The 18,952-nt window shown below is 31.4% G+C and overlaps 1 protein-coding gene across 1 annotated transcript; it reads right to left on the minus strand.

The window, feature by feature from the left end:
* Positions 1 to 2,090: 2,090 nt before the first annotated feature.
* Positions 2,091 to 11,337, minus strand: LOC106103553 (myrosinase 1-like). Its single transcript, XM_013283337.1, has 10 exons — positions 10,990 to 11,337; positions 10,574 to 10,710; positions 9,085 to 9,253; positions 8,085 to 8,355; positions 7,290 to 7,425; positions 6,724 to 6,821; positions 6,095 to 6,226; positions 5,749 to 5,922; positions 4,781 to 5,025; positions 2,091 to 2,376 (listed from the first exon to the last, which is right to left on the minus strand). The coding sequence occupies exons 1-10, from the start codon at positions 11,031 to 11,033 to the stop codon at positions 2,220 to 2,222; spliced, it is 1,563 nt and encodes a 520-aa protein (XP_013138791.1). The 5' UTR covers positions 11,034 to 11,337; the 3' UTR covers positions 2,091 to 2,219.
* Between the last annotated feature and the right edge of the window lie 7,615 nt (positions 11,338 to 18,952).

Raw genomic sequence — 18,952 nt, forward strand, 5'->3', positions numbered from 1 at the left:
AATTCGCTTAATTTATTTATATTACTTGCAATAATATTTAGCCTTAGACTCACAATTAAGAGAGAAAAAAAATAAACTGATTTTAATTGCTCTATAAAACAATTTAATAACGGTTTGATAAAATAATTAACAAAATTATAAATTAAAGTTATTAGCATGTTAAAAATATTTATAAACCAATTTTACATAACTGTTTTTATGTACGCAACTATGAAAAATCGATTCGCAATAATTTCCTAAGTTTTTGCGTATAATTGTAGTTCGACTCTAGAAGTGAAAAAATCCAATTTTCTGAACCAATGAAACACGTTGTGCACAAATCTGCATGCAAAGTATTTATTCAACTAAAGTTCTCTTTTTTCCATTTTGATTTTCAAACGACCTTCATAAAGAGCGAGTAAGCGATTGTACATTTTTAATTTTAGATTAGTTCCAACAATATGTTCAGTAACATTTATTGCATCATAGTTTTTGATATGTCTTCCTCAATAATAATTAGCCAACACGTGTTGTCTGTGACCTGACGCAAAGAAAATAATAGTTTCCTTGATGTTCTATTTTACGATGCTGTGTATGTTCTCTTCATCCAATAATTTATACACATCGATAAATTAAATTAAGTCTCTAGTAAATTCCCATTAAATCGATAGCAAATACTTTTAAATCTTGAGACATCTATACTATTATTATTAAAAAAAAGATTTTTGGATTTCAATATGTATTGAAATAACTCAAAAACTACAGGGTTGATTTTTAAAATTCTTTCACCATTTCGACGACGACGGACGAAGTCGCGGCAACACTCCAAAAAAAATGAGCGTCAAAATTATAACCAACTCGAATTGTCAACAAAGACCAGATATTTAATACTCTTACTAAATCTGCATTTAGTTTTAAATTTGTATTATTTTCAAAGAAATTTAATACGGCAAGAAACTGTTCCAATAAACCTAAATATAAAGGAATTGTACTCTTACCGCAGCGATGGATAGCAGACAAACAGATAGATTCCAACACAGACAAATTTACAAATGCAAGCAATGTACAGCGCCCATCTTTCAGCGTCGAGTCTTCGAAAACAAATTAGTTTGCAGTAGATCCGCGAAAAATACTCACATTTTTATGTTACTTTACTCAATGTTTGAAAAAACAAACGACCAACGAAATATTTTAAGTTACTCACCCATTAAGATTGGGGTATAAAGATTGCAGTATAAATATTATCATATGTTTATTGAACACGCTCAGTACCGGATCTCGATACAAAACAGTAATTATAATTTCAAATTCGGATTTTACTAATTATTTTAACAAAGGATTGTTAATGGATTCAATTAATTGTAATGAATTCGCATGACAAAAGTTTAACTCCTGGCTTTATTCAAGTTTTTTTTTGTATTGCTTTGTTTTTTCAAATTGATTGAGATACCACACTCCAATTCTGATATCGGGATCTCGACTATGTAGATCTAAATTTCTTTACACAGATACTGTATTTAAATACTTCTGTAACAGTGGAATTAAACGGTTAGATGTATTTATATAGTTCAATTCAGGTCTGGTTTAACCACGTAACATTGCTAAAATATTTCAAAGTTCCTGTTGCTGGCTTGTTTCCGAGGTCAACCGGTCACGACTGTACGTTTTGTTTACACAACTATACATTTACGCGTTATTCTAAAGCGCTTTGTTATTATATTTAATCGATAAAATGGTGTTAACGCAAAAGGCGCTAATCAATCAAGTATATCGACTTGTATAACGGTTGACTACGTTAGCCATCAAAACAAGCCTTAAGATTTTTTTTATTTCTTAACTGCCACACTCATACTTATTAGTTTAATGGTCTTAAAGTCCCAAAGCGCTGTTTAAGTGACTCTAATTTCGGTAAAACTGTAAATTACAGGAAATATAAAAGGTCTTTCAGCTTAGCTCAACCTTTTATTTACTTCTGGACCGACTTCCCAAAAGAAGGAGGTACTTAATTCGTCTGTATATTTTTTTTGTCTGTAACATTTTGGTCGTGGCTCGTGGTAGTGTTGTCCAATTAAAAAGTTTATAACAATCATTTGTTTTATTATTTTACAACAACTTATAATAATCAACAAGGTGTTATTAATATAACTAGTCTTAACATTATTTACACAGAAATCAGTGCATATCACATTAAATACTCGTAGTTAACGCTTCAAGGATTTAACAATTAACTAATTGAAATATCATAATATGTTTATATGTGATTTTGGTATCTGTTCGATATATTTAAAGTTGATTCTTCTTCTTCTAACAATTTCTGCGTAATTGAAAGCTGATAATTTTGGAACTCTTGTTTTTTCTGTGCTATTGAAGTCCACGTGGAAGAGACCGAACTTAACTCTGGAATATAAAAAGTTTATTGAAGTTCTCTACGAAAATAAATAATAGTCTTATGTACTAATTATGTTCCTAGAATGTTAATAACAAGGTTAACTATAAGATTCTGGAGCTCATATAAAGAATGACCTCTTCGTCTAAAACGAGTCAGCTCTTTAAGCCCAGAAAACAACATAGAATTCGCTTAGTTTTCGTCCGGGACTCCGTCCGCGCGGAATTAAAAAATAAAAGCAAGTAATCTAAACAAAGCAAGTAACCTAAGTGTTCTTTCAGATTATCCTCTACATTCATGCCAAATTCATCAAGATTCGTTCAGCCGTTTAGGCTACACACTCTAACAAACAACCAACCATCCATCTAAACTTTCACATTTGTAATATAAATAAGATAAGATAAAAATAAGATCATTTTTGTTCAATTTATTACATTTTTTACATTTATAATATGTAAAGTATATTCGTTTTTTGATTCTGTTTTTGATTTTATATTATAATCAATGTATTTAAAATTAATTGTTAATTAAAAATTCGTGTCATGTTTTTATACAACCTTGTTTTTTTGAGTGTTGTAATTTTAGTTTTAAATTTCCGTATTATTATATATATTCAGTCTATATAAACATTAAATAAGCAAAATTGATTTATTAGCTTTAAAGTATTTAGGGCATAGTTGATTGAATTTAACAGTTATTATTTGTAATTATACGAAGTGTTAAGTAGTAAAACTGCGGTAGATTGCAGTTGATTACAGTGTTTACATCTGTGTGTTTGCACTGTCAAGACACTTGTTCAAAACATATTGAAGGGACTCCACGGAAAAACAGACAGCATGTTTTAAAGTATTCAAGCCTGTCCCATCACTGTCTGATAGAGGCTCAGATAGCTGAAAAATGACGTCACTGGGTCATTAGATAAGGTTACAAATTCATCACATATTTTACACGTTGGATTGTCATCAGACAATTTACAATTTGGTGGGACATGCCCTAACTATCGTGTTTGTATAACTTAAGCCGTTAAATACAAGAGTTGAACGTATCCGTTATTAATTATGCATGTTACGTGTTTTATTACAATCAATAAATGCGCATAATCCCGATTTTAATTGCAATATTCATGGCCACAACAGTATCTATACTATTATAATAAAGCGTAAACTCACACTTCTCTGTTGCATAAGATGTCAGCAATAACAGGATATTTTTGAATAATTCTTTATATAATAAAAAGCCCTAAACTTGCGTTACGCTTTAGGCTATATATTTTAACGCCATTAAACTTAGGGGTGAATATTTTGGATAAAAACCCTAATGTGGGAAAGACACCATAAGTTGCAGCTAACATCAAGGAAGCAAGGTTGTCATCATGTCATGTTATTGTGACATTTGTAAATGATAATTTGACAGATGTAAACAATACAATAAAATTTTCGTAATTCCATGCGGCTGAAGTCGCACGGGAACAGCTAGTTGAAAATATAACCAATGTAATACTATAACTAAGAACTGGTTTTTTTTTTAAACTAACATCCAAACTTAAAATATTAAGCAAATCTTGCCTTATTTTCTCTCATCATTTTAAATATATTTTTAAATGTTACATTTAGTCTTAAATGTACATCAGAAATAAACGATTAACAATCATTGTTAAAATGTCTTAAAACTTTATTATAAGTAACTGTTTATAAAGAAGTTTAATGAGGTACTCTACAATTGCAGTAATTATCACAAATCTACATATAATTTGAGAGCATCACGGACAAAGATATTTGCAGATTATATTGGATGGATTTATCACATTATCTACATACAGCCAAGTGATTACCTTATTTGTGCAGCAATTATATAACAGTTTGCGCAAAATATTTCCATTGTTATAATAACTTTATTTATGTGATATATATTTATGTGATATACGTATTTTTAAAATACAAGCAGAATTTATTAAATTATTATTCCCATGTCTTAAAACAAATGTATTTCTGGTGCAATGCACTCTGATAGAAACTTATTTTGGATATTCCAGTAACGTAAATGTATTAAAATTGATTAATTATTACGAAACTTAAGTTTCGGCTTAGTTAGTATCTAAGTATATCATTATTTGTGACAGCTTTCCAAGCTTCACTAAATACTTATTTTAATGTAATTTTTTATATAATATATAATATAAGGTGGCAAACGAGCAAGCGACCACCTGAATGCGCCAAACATCTGTAGTTGCAGATACGGTGCCTACCCTTAATCGACGGAGGAGAAGTCGCACATAAAGAGGATATTTCCCTTCCTTTGCGTCTCCTCTACCGTCAAATCCACTTTCTTTTCCCATCCTTACCTTACAAAAAAAGGGCGGTAAGAGAACGGGACTTTTATTAGGGATACCATGTCATTAAAAACAGTGAGACTTACGTATAACCGTCCTTCCATTCAAAGTCATCCATTAAAGTCCATGCGAAGTATCCCTGTATATTACAGCCATCTTCATACATCGCTAGTAACATTTGGTATAAATAATTATTGTAATAAGAAACTCGTGCATAATCGTTGAGTCCTCCAAAATCGGATACGCCGTTCTCAGTAACGATAATAGGTATTCTTGTGCCGTAATTTCTTGTTATCCAGTTCAGGACTTTACGGAAGCCGAGTGGATAGACCTGCAAAAGGGGTTTTATTTTTAATATCAAGCAAATTTACTCAGTTCTTTTAAGTAACCATGTAACAGGATACTACCACGTAATGAAGTTTTCATATATTAAATCTATGCTAAGGATTTTCCTAAGTAATCAATTAACGACTGATTATGACATTCAAGACGAGAAGTAATAATCAAATAGTACGTCAGTCTTCAAGTCTGGGGAATGCCCAGGCGCAGAATTGCCGCAAATTATTACAGATATAGGCAAGGTGATCATGTTGACGGAAGTTATGTATGACGTTAAAAAAATATTTATTATTTATGGTATGTAAACTTATATTTCTTGACAAATTATACTTTTAATGCAAAGATGCATTTTCCTGTGCGAAGTTTTCGTCTTGCTTGTCAGTCGAGCAGAAAAAACCAGATTAAAAAAGACAATTTAAAAACAACGATTCCAAGAATTGTTTGTTCTCCGCAATAACACGATTTCTCATTAGAATTGTAAATTAAGTTTAACAAACGAACGGTTTCTAGTTATTAATGTAAAATATAATAATAAAAAAATAAGGAAGTTGATTATAAATTTTGACATGATTAGATTTTTGAAAAAACTTTATATGTTAATTAAATACATGTTTTACTTTAATGCGTAGATGACGATCTGTTCAATCATAGTATTATTTCATTTTTTAAACCAGAACACTTTGGTCCATTTTCTTAAAAAGTCATAGTTACTAACCGCTAGCCAATCCGCCCCTGGTTTAGGCCACAATGGATTCTGCTCCAACAGAACGCCGGTATCATGATCCCACGACGGAACTCGCCAACCTTTCAGCATCGGCATATCCGACATCAGATATGTTGTGTAGTGATTTAATCCAAAGAAATCTGAACTACCTCGTAATAACTCAATCTGTAAGTTAATTAACATCAATAAAAACAATTGAATAATTACATTTAATAAATCAATCAAAACAGAGAGAAAACCATTGTATACTATCATTCGTATTTAGAGAATAAGCTATTAAGTGGGATATTAAGCAAGAATTTTTCTTGCTATAAAATACAAAATGTACAATACGTACCTCACTGTTGGTAAAATACGGTAAGCGAGATCTTGTGAAGCCCTGAGAGAGGCTTATATTGTTTATACGTTCCCGTACCAAGGGTGGATAATCCCCCTCCGAAGAATATATCGGATGAGCGAAAATTCCCAACTAAAATCCAAACATGAATATATTTCATAATAATAATAAAGATAAACACATTCAAGATATAATATTAAAAGAAACAAGTTCTCATTGAAATAAATTCTTTCACATTGTTAATATCTCGTTAATATCTATTGCAAGATTTGACCTGTTGTCCCCCCGCAATATATAAGGCCATCCAAAAGACAGACATCAAGTGGAAGTAATTCCGCATTTTATCTGATGAATGTGGGTACTGGAGGCCTAATCCCTGTACACCTTTTTTCTAAAAGGAAACGGAGGAAAGGTGCAGAGAGTGCGCCTCTCCTTCATAACTCAAAGGTAGCACATTTGCAATTGCAGCTGTCTTTAGGCAGCGGTAGCTTCTTTATTTCGGGGAATTCAGGTGGCCGTTTACTCGTTTGCCACTTTATGATAAAAACAAATAAAGTTTTTTTACTTAAATAATTACTCTCTATAATCCCTTAAAAGTCATGGTTATTTGGTATGTGATTTTTACTTACGTGCATTTGTAGATATCTCTCAGCAGCATCTATATCTGACTGTTTTCTAGGGTCTTTCGGTTCTGCGTAAAACGCGTCAAGGGTAATACCTATTTTACCTACAAAACCAAACAGAAATAACCATAGTGTTAAAAACCAATCACTTTAGTTTTATTTTAAAAATTAATCGTACTAATGTTGTAAATAATGTTTGTTGTCATGTCAGTTTAGAAGATAGACTTCGACGTGGAATAGTGAATTATATGCTAGTTCTGTTTTTAACAGACTTCATAAAAGAGGAGGTTCTGAAGTCGGATAATGCCAAGGTAGCATAAACGTAACTGGCTCTAAGACAAATTCTATTTAAATGTCACTATTCTACCTCAGACGACGACGACTAAGATATAAAAATTACTGGGGAAAATAAACAAATCACATTAAAGAAGAGTTTTATTATCCTTTTGATGATATATACGTTTTGTTACTTTTTAGTGCATTTTGTTTGAAATAACTTTATATTGAAGTCGATTTTTTTTTCATTTTTTGTTTCGTATAGATTATAAGTCTTAGGTAATAGGCGTACATACCCTTTTGTTGTGGTCTGAATGACTTATCGTAGAGATGGTAAGCTCTCGAATGAGCAAGCAACATGTAATGGGTGCACAGATACTCTCCCACGCCTCCAGACATCATCGCTGGGACAAAGTTGTCTCCGCCATAACCCTAGAACATATATTACATTTATAATTGAGGTTACATTACACGTATTAAAAAATCAATTAATATCCATAGTGAAACACGTGGCGAAGTATATTCAATGAGGGTTTACAAGGATTTCGAATGATAACGGTATAAAGGCTGAATCGGGGTTACGGCCTTGAGTGCACATTTTATTTATTGATTACAATTTATAATGTACATTGTGACCTTCAGGGCATGAGTTTGTTGTTAACTTTTCTAGGATATAAGATATGTTGTATTCTCACAAGGAAAAAATAGACAATACGAGTAGTATCGATCACGTTAAATATCTCATAAAAGAGACAATTAAAATCAGTAACAGGAAAATATAATAAACACTCAATACAAGATAACACAGAAAAAAAAATCTAATTACATTTATCTCGGTTTCCCTATTTATATTGTTATTTAACTACTAGGTTTTGAACGCGACTATGTCGACTTTGAATTGGTATAGAGAACAAACATATCGTAGATTTTAGTAGTGTAATAATTATTGAAATCAGTACAGTAGTTTTTGAGTTTATTACACATGTATAGATAAGAATAAATGTAATATTAATTGGAAATAAGCGCTTAGTTTCGCATAATTATTATGTTAATCCCAAAACTGGTACATGAGATAAATGTTATAAACTTACATTAGAACAATGTTGATGTGGTTCGTTCATAGTTGACCAATGTTTAATCACATCACCAAACAATGTGAATGCGACTTTTGCGTAATCTTCAAAGTAATCGATCATCTTAGGATTACTCCAGCCTCCTAAATCCATCAGTGCTGTAGGTAGATCCCAATGGAAAAGTGTGACTACAGGAATTATGTTCTCTTTTAAAAGCTCTTTGAACACTGTACGATAGTACCTTACTCCATCCTTATTTATGACATTGTCGGTGCCTTGAGGCAGTATTCTGTAACAAAAAATAGTGCAAAATATGTTACGCTTTATTTTTATTTGCACATTCTTAAATAAATTATTTTTAAATACTTTTGCGGTTATTGGCCTTAAAGAAGTAAGGAAAAACCAGCAACTTGTGACTGTCCAGTTCATGTTATTTTTATTTCGATTTAAATTATAAGTTTAATAAAAAAAATCACATTATTTCCTGAAGTACAGTTTAAGTTTTAAATAAAATGTACTAATAGTAAAAAATACGGAAACTTGTTTCCGCGCTCCCAAGTTACATGTGAGATTTATACAATCGAAGGGGAGGATGGTATCCATCTTGTGCCGAAAACCGATAAATTTTGTGTCGTAAAAATAGACCCATAGATATAAAGGTTGTTACTGACAACGCCATGTCTATGTGTTATTTTAACTTAGATGTATAAATGCTTCAATGGAAATTATACGGAAAAACCAATCGGTTTTAAGGGATTTACCATGCAATAAGAAAAGATTGTGATATATGTATTGAATACCACTTCAAATCTTTGTAGACAAATAGCGTCAACAAAACGCCAACGGCTTTATGGTACTAGTGAGTGTTATTCGTAGTCATAAATAAATTTATAGTATAACATTGGAACTTAGTGGTATACGTATATTACGTACAAGAATTTTTAACGAAACATTTTAGTAAAAAAAAACATATAACAGTAATTTGGTTGTTACGTAGTTACTCAATAGTTATAGTTACCTAGGCCATGATATCGACATTCTGTAATACTTCAATCCTAAAGATTTAACGCAGTTAATATCCGTTTTATACTTGTGATAAGAATCTGTGGCGACATCTCCATTAGAGCCGTCCACTGTGAAGTTCGGATGTTTGTGTAGATACGTATCCCACATACTCTCGCCTTTATCTGTAAAGAGATTGTAAAATGTAATTGTTTTGACTATCTATGGATAATTATTCAAAGGCGGGGTTTTTGACAACCACTGTATTAAAAAAAAAGATAATCAATATGTTATTTTACATGTTTTTCCAGTGGAAACTCACGGACACCAAAGTTGAGTACACATTACAATAATAAATCATGAATATTTAAGAGTTTTGATATTCTATTTTATGCAAATGTTGCCACATTTTAAGCCTATATTTATAATATCATGAAATATGTTAATTACGCGTACCTTTGATCTAAACATCAAAATTAATGTAACGCTTTTCGAAATGTAATGCCACAAATTACTCTGTCTTTTAGATGAGAATGTTTTTTTAGGAAATAATATCAAAAATATTGTTTATTTGTACGGTTAAAACGACTACGAAAATTATGAGCATAAACGTCGTTGGCTAGACTTTCTAAGGAGGTCAAATAGGCCGTAAATAACAAAAAAATATATAAGTAATTTTTTTAAATAATCTATGCCATCGAAGGCTCTGAACTCCTGCTATCATCATTGATCATTACGCCCTGAAAATCGCCAATTAGTACAAGCTGAAAGAGAATCGATAATGAAACTGAAAGACCGTAATTCTGTACGTCATTGACCGCATTAGTTCTAGATAGTTAAAACTAAACTAAAAACAATATATATCTTACATTGTTTTACTTTGGTTACAATTTGTTATTTAATGAAAGGCAATATATTGTAATGTTATCAGTATACGGGTTACTTCATTTTATTAACTACATACTAATTGCAAATTAAATGAGAAAACGTGCAATATGTTAAACAACAAAGTATTTGATTACATAATCTTAATGCAATTTTTGAACAAAGTTTAGAAGGTTTTAGTGTAACTTCCCAAAAGAAGGAGGTACTCAATTCGTCTGTATGTTTTTTTATGTGTGTTACGGCATAACTCCGCCGCTAATGGACAGATTTTAATAATTCTTTTTTTATCCGAAAGGTAATGCTTGCAGGTGGGTCCCATTTTTTTGTTTGATTTTTGGAGTCAGAGACTACGACGTAGTTAAATAGTTTTGTAACATAAATTAGTCATTAACGTATAAACCAATGATCTAAAATATTTCTTGGAGAACTTGTAACCCTCTTCTTAACATTTCTCTAGTAAAATTCTTCCTAAAATATTAAGGTGACATTTAATGTACATTAATTTGAGTAATAAGCTGTTGCGGATCCAAATCAATTAACCTTATTTATGTTTTTATTTTTAATATACATTCAAATGTATATCTTAATTTTATGGTATTATGTGCTAAAATATAACTTACTTCCTGTATTCCATGCTCCTTCTATTTGAAATGCGGCCGTCGCAACGCCGAAAATAAAGTCTTCGGGAAAGGAATAGTTGCTCAAGCCAGATCCGTCGACATACCCGCTCACTCCCTGTGCCAATAGGCACCAAAGGCTGTTTTTAAAATTGAACACAGACTTTAAAATTTTAATATGAATGTGTTTTAATTTAAAACATGTATTGCTCTGGAGATACTCAAAATTAATCGACGATTTATCTTATTTTTTAAAGTTAAAAATCATATAATATCAATGACAGACTACACTCTTTAAATATTAATTTAAATGTATGTGACACCAAGACAAAAGTAAATTGTAAATCAACTACTGGAACAATCCAAATGTGATATTTAACACTGCGCTAGTAACACGAAAATGTTATAAAACAATTAACCTGAGGCCGGTAGCCAAACGGGCGACTCCGCGCGAGCTCCGCATTGTTCAAACTAAAGTTTACTTCACATTCTGTCATTAATACAATCTTGAACTACGGAACAACCTTCTGGGATTTCCTTAGAGAAAGACTATAATGAATTCCATCACTGACCATCGACCAACCTCATGTGTTACTCTCAGAAGGTTAATCATGTGATATCAAAATTACTTGAGTTTCAAACATTTGGTATGTGCGATTTCAGTAAAATTTTAACGGAATTTTAAACAGCTTTGTTCACTTTTTGTTTGCTATTTCATTTTTCCTTAAATGGATAAAAACTTGTTCAGTCGCTGTTCAGATCATAGACATACTAATTGAATAAGTTTTTGTTAATTTTTTAGAACATGCTCTGACAGTCTAAAGGTCAAATAGAGCAAATAATAAAAAAAGAAGATATTACACGACCCAAAGATCAAAAGTGGGATTTCCTCCTATTAAAGAGTTTGCATCAAGTAATAAATTAGTGACATCGAAGTTTTTACTCTTATTTTATTACCACAGTAAGTTTATTTTATTTTTAATCCTTTAAATATCAGTCAAAGCATTTCTTAAAACTTATTTTCAGTTTCGACTGTAATCTTCTTTGTGTTAATTAATTTAGATTTTATATCTACAGTGAACAGAGTGAAAACTAGCTTTTTTAATTTATTTTATAGTTTCTAGATACATGTTAAATCTATATTTTTATTTATTTCATTTTCGCGTTGATAAAATGCAAAGCTGAATTTTATTTCATCGATAGAGCAGTGTTGTGGATAAAGGGTGCGAAATATAAAAGTACGACACCCCGGGGCGGATGTGTGTGACACGCCCTCACGAATATATCAAATAAACGCGTCGAAGAAATGATTTATTTTCAAATCTACCCAACCCATGAAAACTGACAATGACTAATTCGGCTGTAAATGTGATTTTGACAAAGAATATTCGAAGAGGCAACATTGTCAATTCTCCATTCTTGTTTACTTTACCAGAATTTTAAAAATTAAGTCAATTTTTGGTACTTTAACTAAAATTATTTGTTTAATCAACACCGATTACACAAATTTATATATTTATTTCGGATATCTCAAACATTTAACCTTGAGCTTTGATTCGTTGAACGCTCATAAAATATTGCGATTAAAACAAAAGCCCGTTTTCAAAATTATTGTTTTCGAAATTTGCTAAAAATTGATTCGGCAACGTGTTATTAGGAATATTTTCAATATAATTTTATAAAATAACCTGAGTTACTTCCAAACTCTTCAAGCAAGTTCAATTCGAAACCAGATCTAAAAAACCTGGTAAGTATCGTACAGTGCGAATAGAAATGTATATATGATATAAAAGGTGGTACCGCAAGAACTTGAAGAATAGAAAAATCGCTGCAGCTTTATACGTGTTAATGTTACCAGTTAAGAATAAATCTTGTTGCAAAAAAAGAACTATCACGAGTGAAGCGATATCTGGACGGTATGGATTTGCTCGACTCCAAATTAACAAGCGTACGGATCTACTAACAAGCCACTTTAACGTCGAGAATCCATAGACGAAAAAATGTACAAAAACACTTTACACTTCGCTCATTCTCATTTAAACAATGCAGTGGAAACTAACACTATTTACACTATCGAGATAGATATCGTACCAGTTAAAAATGATTAACAAACTGTATTTTATATTCAACATTTTTAACGATGGAATTTAAAACAAATTGAATTGTACGCCTAAAAATATGACGACCGTTTAATATTTATGGTTGAATAAATTTTGAAGACGAAAGCATTATAAATTCCGATTTAGCACTTTAGCGCGGTAGACTTGCAGATAAGATATAAATCTGCAGTTTGCGTCATCTACCAATCTAATTTATGAAAATTTTATGATAATTTATATTTGATCTTTTTGAAAACACGAATCAACATCAAAAATATAACGATTCGTTCTTAAGTCTGATAAGTATAATGGCATTGAAAATATACTTATGAAATACTAAATCAAGAATTACAAAAGATATTCGACTGTTAAGAGCATCCGTCTACTTGTACTAGCCGTATTGTGCAACTTAACCGGCTATTATAAACTGTCTTTGTATGGCAAATGTATGAAAACTGCTGGCTCAATCGATCGTTAGAAGCAAAGCAAGTTCTTATCAAAAACACCATATTAATACAAACATGCTATTCCTAATAGATTTTCTTTCATGTATAAAAATAAACTAAATTCTTCAATAATTGTCAACATAGATTATTATCTATTTGAAATATGTTACAATTTTATAAATCCTTTGCAAGGAAACTTCCGATTTATATCCGCTTTGTAAATTGTATGAAACAGACGTTGATTAGGTCCAAGGCAACGCGCTGTCAGTTTCTCGGAAACAAGCTTAAACCAGGAAGTAATGCACATGGACCCGAGTAAGATTTATATCAATCAAGAAATATATAATCTGTCCTACACCTGGGTACATTTGAAATGATAGACCAATTGCCGCAGTCATTTCATGATTAGGTAAACAATCGAGTATTATTTTTCTTCTACTAAATCTACATTAAGGATTACCACATGGACTGTGAGAATCTAACTAATATTATAAATGCGACAGTTTCGATGGATGAATGTTTGCCTAAACGGATCTCGATGAAAATTGCATAGTTGTAGTAGATAGTCTGGAAGAACACATAGGCTACTTTCTTTTGATTTTTTTTTAATTCCACGAGGAAGGAGTTGCGGGCGAAAGCTAGTAGATAATAAAATTACAAATACAATATGTTATTAATGACAATTTGAAATGTTAAATTTTTTAAGAATCTTGAATTTTTATGTCTATAAAGCCCGCTACACACGCTAAGCTTTATCTGAATAGTTCGATCGTTCAGTTAAAATTGTCAGATAAAACAGAGGGTTTGTAGCAGGCTTAATAATTCGTAACCTAAAAATATTAAACCGAAGATTATTCGAAGAAGGAATTATTGTAACCTGAAGTATTTAGATATACTCGTAACAATTCAGGATATACTAAACAATCAATCAAGGAACTGTTATTCATTGCCTCGAGAACTTTACAATGAAACGGAAATCCTCAATAAAGTTTTAGTTATAACTTATAAATCTATTCCGTTATTTATTACAGACGCTTGAACTTTCTGGTATGACGTAGAGTAGTTATTTCTTTGCTCTATAAATTTCATTGTATGCATCATAAATCGTAAACTTTTTCTTAACAAGATGGTAAAATGTGTATATTTATGAGATTTTAAACGTATTTCGTTTTAACTTATATGAATCCGCTAAGTGGTGTATTCCACTCACAGTTGGTTAATAGTCCTCCTTAGTCCGGTAGTTATTATAAATCTACGCTACAGATCTCCGTGACTTCCTCAAATAGAAAACACTAGAATTCCTAATGATCCTTTTTTTATGTCTCACGAAAGTTTTAATAAGTTAATTGATCCTTTTTTTTATAAGAGAAGGGGGCAAACGAGTGGCGAGAACAGCTGATAACAAAACACTAATGAAAAAAATGTATCGATTCATTTTTGGGACAAACTTTAGTCTAATAATATGTCTAATATTTATTTGATAAATGATACATTTGTATAATTTATGAAGCCTTTATGTTGAAAATTAACATGTTGCTTTTATTAAATTACTTAAAAAGCTTTTGGCATTATTAATTATTAATAAAGGAAATGGCGTGTACGCTTGTTCCGCAGCATATTAACCAGACGAGCGCCCATCATCCGCGGCCCTCATTCTTCCGGACACAACATCCGAGCCTTTGATAAACACGACCTATATTCCAGGCCCTTCATATTCAAAAGATTAAAAACATTTTTTTTTTAATTATGCTAAATTAGATATTCCCGGTTATTTGACTCTTGTAAACGTTTTCCTTTTTTCCGTTTTATGTTTTAATTATGAATGTCAGAGTTTTGAGTGTTTAAAATAACTTGAATGGTTTGAAGTGTCGATAAATGAGTAACTGGGGGTTTGTACTACAAATTAATACAAATGCTACTTGCGATTTTAAATAAACGAATTATTTTACGACGAACTTACAGTTACAACAAAGCAGGCCTTTTAAACTTTAGCTTTCGACAGCTACTCTGTCCGTGCGCAATTATTAAATCAAAAAAGTAAGCCTATGCGTTGTTCTAGACTGTTTTCTATGTCTATGCTAAATTTCATCAAGATCCGTTCCGCAGTTTAGGCTACAAACTCTTTCAAACATCTGTCCATCGACACTTTCGCATTTATAATATTAGTAAGATTAATAATGCAAATTGGCAAGATAACATGTAAATCTTCGCATCATGCTGTAATTATTCTGAGAAAACCACATAATTTCAATTATTATATTCTTTGTTTTTTATAACCAAGAAGCCACGATGTTCCATCATAATTTTAAATGAATTATTTATTTATTTTATTGATAATTAAAAAAAATATCAATTACGCCACATAGAAAGTCATTGCTTGACTTCATAAAAATCGCAGCTTTAATTACGGACAGTCCGCGAAAGCTTTCAGGGCACAGCAACCCGCATGCGTCGACTCACCCTATCAGAACATTCAGTGCCGAGGAAGATGCGATGGTGATGCGACGTCCCATCTCTGTAAAACTGAGATTCGCGATCGCAAAAGAACCGTTAGATTAAGTTCCGCAAAACTGTGACATTGTTACAGATCTTATAAAAAAGTGTTAAGTGGTAGTGATTTTAAATTTTCCCTGTCATCAAATAATCGATGTTTTTTAATACATGGTAAATTATAGGTACAGTTTTTACCTTCTGAGTTACTAGACAAAATTGTCGATGTTTTAGTAAGAAATTCAAGTTTTCGTTTTTCCTTCGAAACAGTGGGACATACTTTGGTTTAAAAATATTATATTAATGATTTCTACATTTAATAAGGGTAAATGACAAAGTTTTGGTTTTATGTAAGAAAATATTAGAGACATTGAAATTTTTTTTAATTTAAAAGTTTTCTTGCGTTTGTGTTTTTTTTCTTGAACTGACAGAAATGTGAACTAGCAGGATAGAAGGTTAATGCATTACCGTTATTATAAGTAATATTCATACAATAAAATGTGGTAAGCGTAACGATTCAAGTTTTTCTGCAATTATAATTGAATGAACGATAATTATTACGGAATAAACCATGCAATGTGCATGCATTTGTAGTCTAAGATAGATCATAAATTATTAGTTCTTCTAAACTAAAAATCAACCATATTTAGAACGTATACCTATACAAATCTTTTTTTATATGCATAGATAGATGGATGTTTGTTACTATGCCTCTTCAAAACGGCTACAACGACAGATATCGATGAAATTAGGCACAAATATAGAAGTAGAACATCTGGAAGACGACTTAGGCTACTTATTGAGTTTGTTTAATTCCGCATGAACGAAGTTGCAGGCAAAAGTTAGTTAATGAGTGTGTTACTAAAATCGCATCTTACGTCATACGTATTACGTATTTCATCTATCTATGATATCTGGTAACTAAGAAGCATGTTTTATTCAATTACCGTATATTATTTATAATAATTGGTAAATCATGCTGTAAAATTTAAAAGGGGAAGAAAATCAGGTTTCAACATTTAAATTCGACGAATGTGAAGTTGCGGACAACCGCTAGTTGTTGAATAAATTGCTTCATGTTTCCAAATTAATTTAACAGAATAATAATATCCCCCACCACCAAAAACTGACCTCTATGACTATCTATCTCCTGACTATCTTTGGGTGATTTCCTCTCCGATAACAAAAACGTGTAATCTAGAATCAAAATAACTTATTTCATACGTGTTTCTGAATTTCCCGTTATTGCCGAAAGGATAAAGAATGATTTTATTTTTTGGTATCGTTCGAGCTGCCAAATAGGGCACGACCAAGCCGCGAGTTTTAGGAAACATTAATCACCAACCGACACCTGAATTGTTTGATAAATTACAATCAATTCCATCTGACGGTCGTTTGAAAGAAATTGCCTTTGGTAAAAGTCATTAGCACTACTTTAAAAATTCGCGACCCTTTGTTGTGGCGTAAATTAAGCGTAATATAAATTCATGAGCTGGGGTTGTGGACATCTAACTGTTAAAACTCTTAAATACAGAGTTGTTAAACAAGCGAAATGTAACAAGTTCCAGTAATTTTCAAGTCCCAATATGAGCGGGTAATTAAATTAAATTACTATAGACTTATTTTATATTATAAATGCAAAAGTTTAGATGGATGTTTGTTAGAGTTTTCCGCCTAAACGGATGAACGGATCTCGATGAAATTTGGCATAGACGTAAAGTTTTTCTAATTCCACACAGATGATGTCGCGGACGAAAGGAAATTTTCATTCTAATTTTATATCGACTTACCCAAAACATTACTTGAAAAGTATATTATTATTTATTTTAATTCCGGAAATTAGAGTAGATTAAAAAAATAGGTCAAGAAAGTTTTTGTCGGCATCATTTAGTAAAAGCAAAAAGCAGTCTCATTTTATGAAGATTTCTTGATTGAAAATTTATGATAAATTGCACTAAGATCTTGCTCCTAATGAACCAGTATTTATCTTACTTTTTACAGAAGACAGAATACTAATATTACTTGTATTATAAATGCGAAAATTTAGATGGATGGATGTTTGTTTCAGTAAGTAGCCTAAACGGCCGTACAGATATTGATGAAATATGGTACAGATATAGAGGATAATCTGAAAGAACACATAGGCTACACATAGGCACTTTTTTTTTAATTTCACGCGGATGTAGTCGCGGGGGATAGCTAGTACATATATAACAGGAAATATGGTCCGATGAATACACAACCAAACAATAGTAATAAATTACGAATATTATTTATGCCACCACTTGTTTTCCCTGTGGAGGCTCACTGTTATACCGGAGAAAAACAATACGTTAAACTTTCGACAATCTTATTAGGATAAAGTTGAATACGCAAATTATTTAATCATGACAAACTACTTGCCATTTCTTCTTTAATTTAGGCATAACTTACGGCCTTTTTTAATCAAATTGAGGTAATTTTAAAATAAGTTCTAAAACTGAACCTCGATAACTCATACCTCGGTAACTTAAAAACCTCTATATCTTCAAAAAATAATATGTTCCCATCCCATGAGAGCCCAAAAACTCTATAACACATACCCTTGATAACTTAAAATATTTTATGTTTCCCTTGGACTTTAACTAATAGACTTTCCACTGTAATTCATTTTAGTATGTGTCGTTGTATATTTCAGTAAATTCAAAGCAGAAGCGAAATTCTTTAAGGTCTATTTTAAAATCATTATATGTTCAATTTACAATAAATGGAGCTAAGTTCGACGAGCTTTATTCTTACTCATAATAGTCTGGCGCCAAAAGCGATTATCCTTAAACCTCTTAAAAGTATAAAGGCATCAGTTTCTCTACGGATGGTAAAAGGAAGAGTACAACCGATATTTAGGTTACTTGCATCGAATGCTCCTTAAACTATGAAAATAATTTCATAGGATCTTGTTAATAAAATAAATTACACATGCCAGAAAGCAAAAGACAATTTTTTTATAACAACATGGCAAACGAGCAAGCGGCCACCTGAATCCGCCAAAATTTATTTCTAGAAATAAAAAAAACTGATTAGAAAATCACTAAAAGATAGATTTTATTGCACAAATATTTGGGATATTTAAGGTTTTTGAGCAAATTGACAGTATAGTAAAGTAAACCAAAATCGTCGGTAATCAACAAGCAAGCAAGCGTAATACGTGTTCATGCGGAAGAAGGGAGAGACGATTGACGGCACCGTGAAATGAAACCCGTTGATATCTGATAACTGGTGTGAGTGCTCCTATTCTATTACTTGTTCATCGTCAACGAGTATACCAATATTGTGCAGATTTAACTATTAGTTTTTTAGATAAACTCAAG

The sequence above is a fragment of the Papilio polytes genome, unplaced genomic scaffold, assembly GCF_000836215.1.
Source record: "Papilio polytes unplaced genomic scaffold, Ppol_1.0 DF823731.1, whole genome shotgun sequence".
In the NCBI taxonomy this organism is placed as follows: Eukaryota; Metazoa; Arthropoda; class Insecta; order Lepidoptera; family Papilionidae; genus Papilio; species Papilio polytes.

Excerpts from the sequence above, each read along its gene's own strand:
- LOC106103553 (XM_013283337.1), bottom strand. The coding sequence starts at position 11,033 with ATGCGGAGCTCGCGCGGAGTCGCCCGTTTGGCTACCGGCCTCAG. Across the intron at positions 10,711-10,989 it reads CGTTTGGCTACCGGCCTCAG|CCTTTGGTGCCTATTGGCAC; the intron begins GTTAATTGTTTT and ends TTTTAAAAACAG. Across the intron at positions 6,227-6,723 it reads AGAGATATCTACAAATGCAC|TTGGGAATTTTCGCTCATCC; the intron begins GTAAGTAAAAAT and ends TTTGGATTTTAG.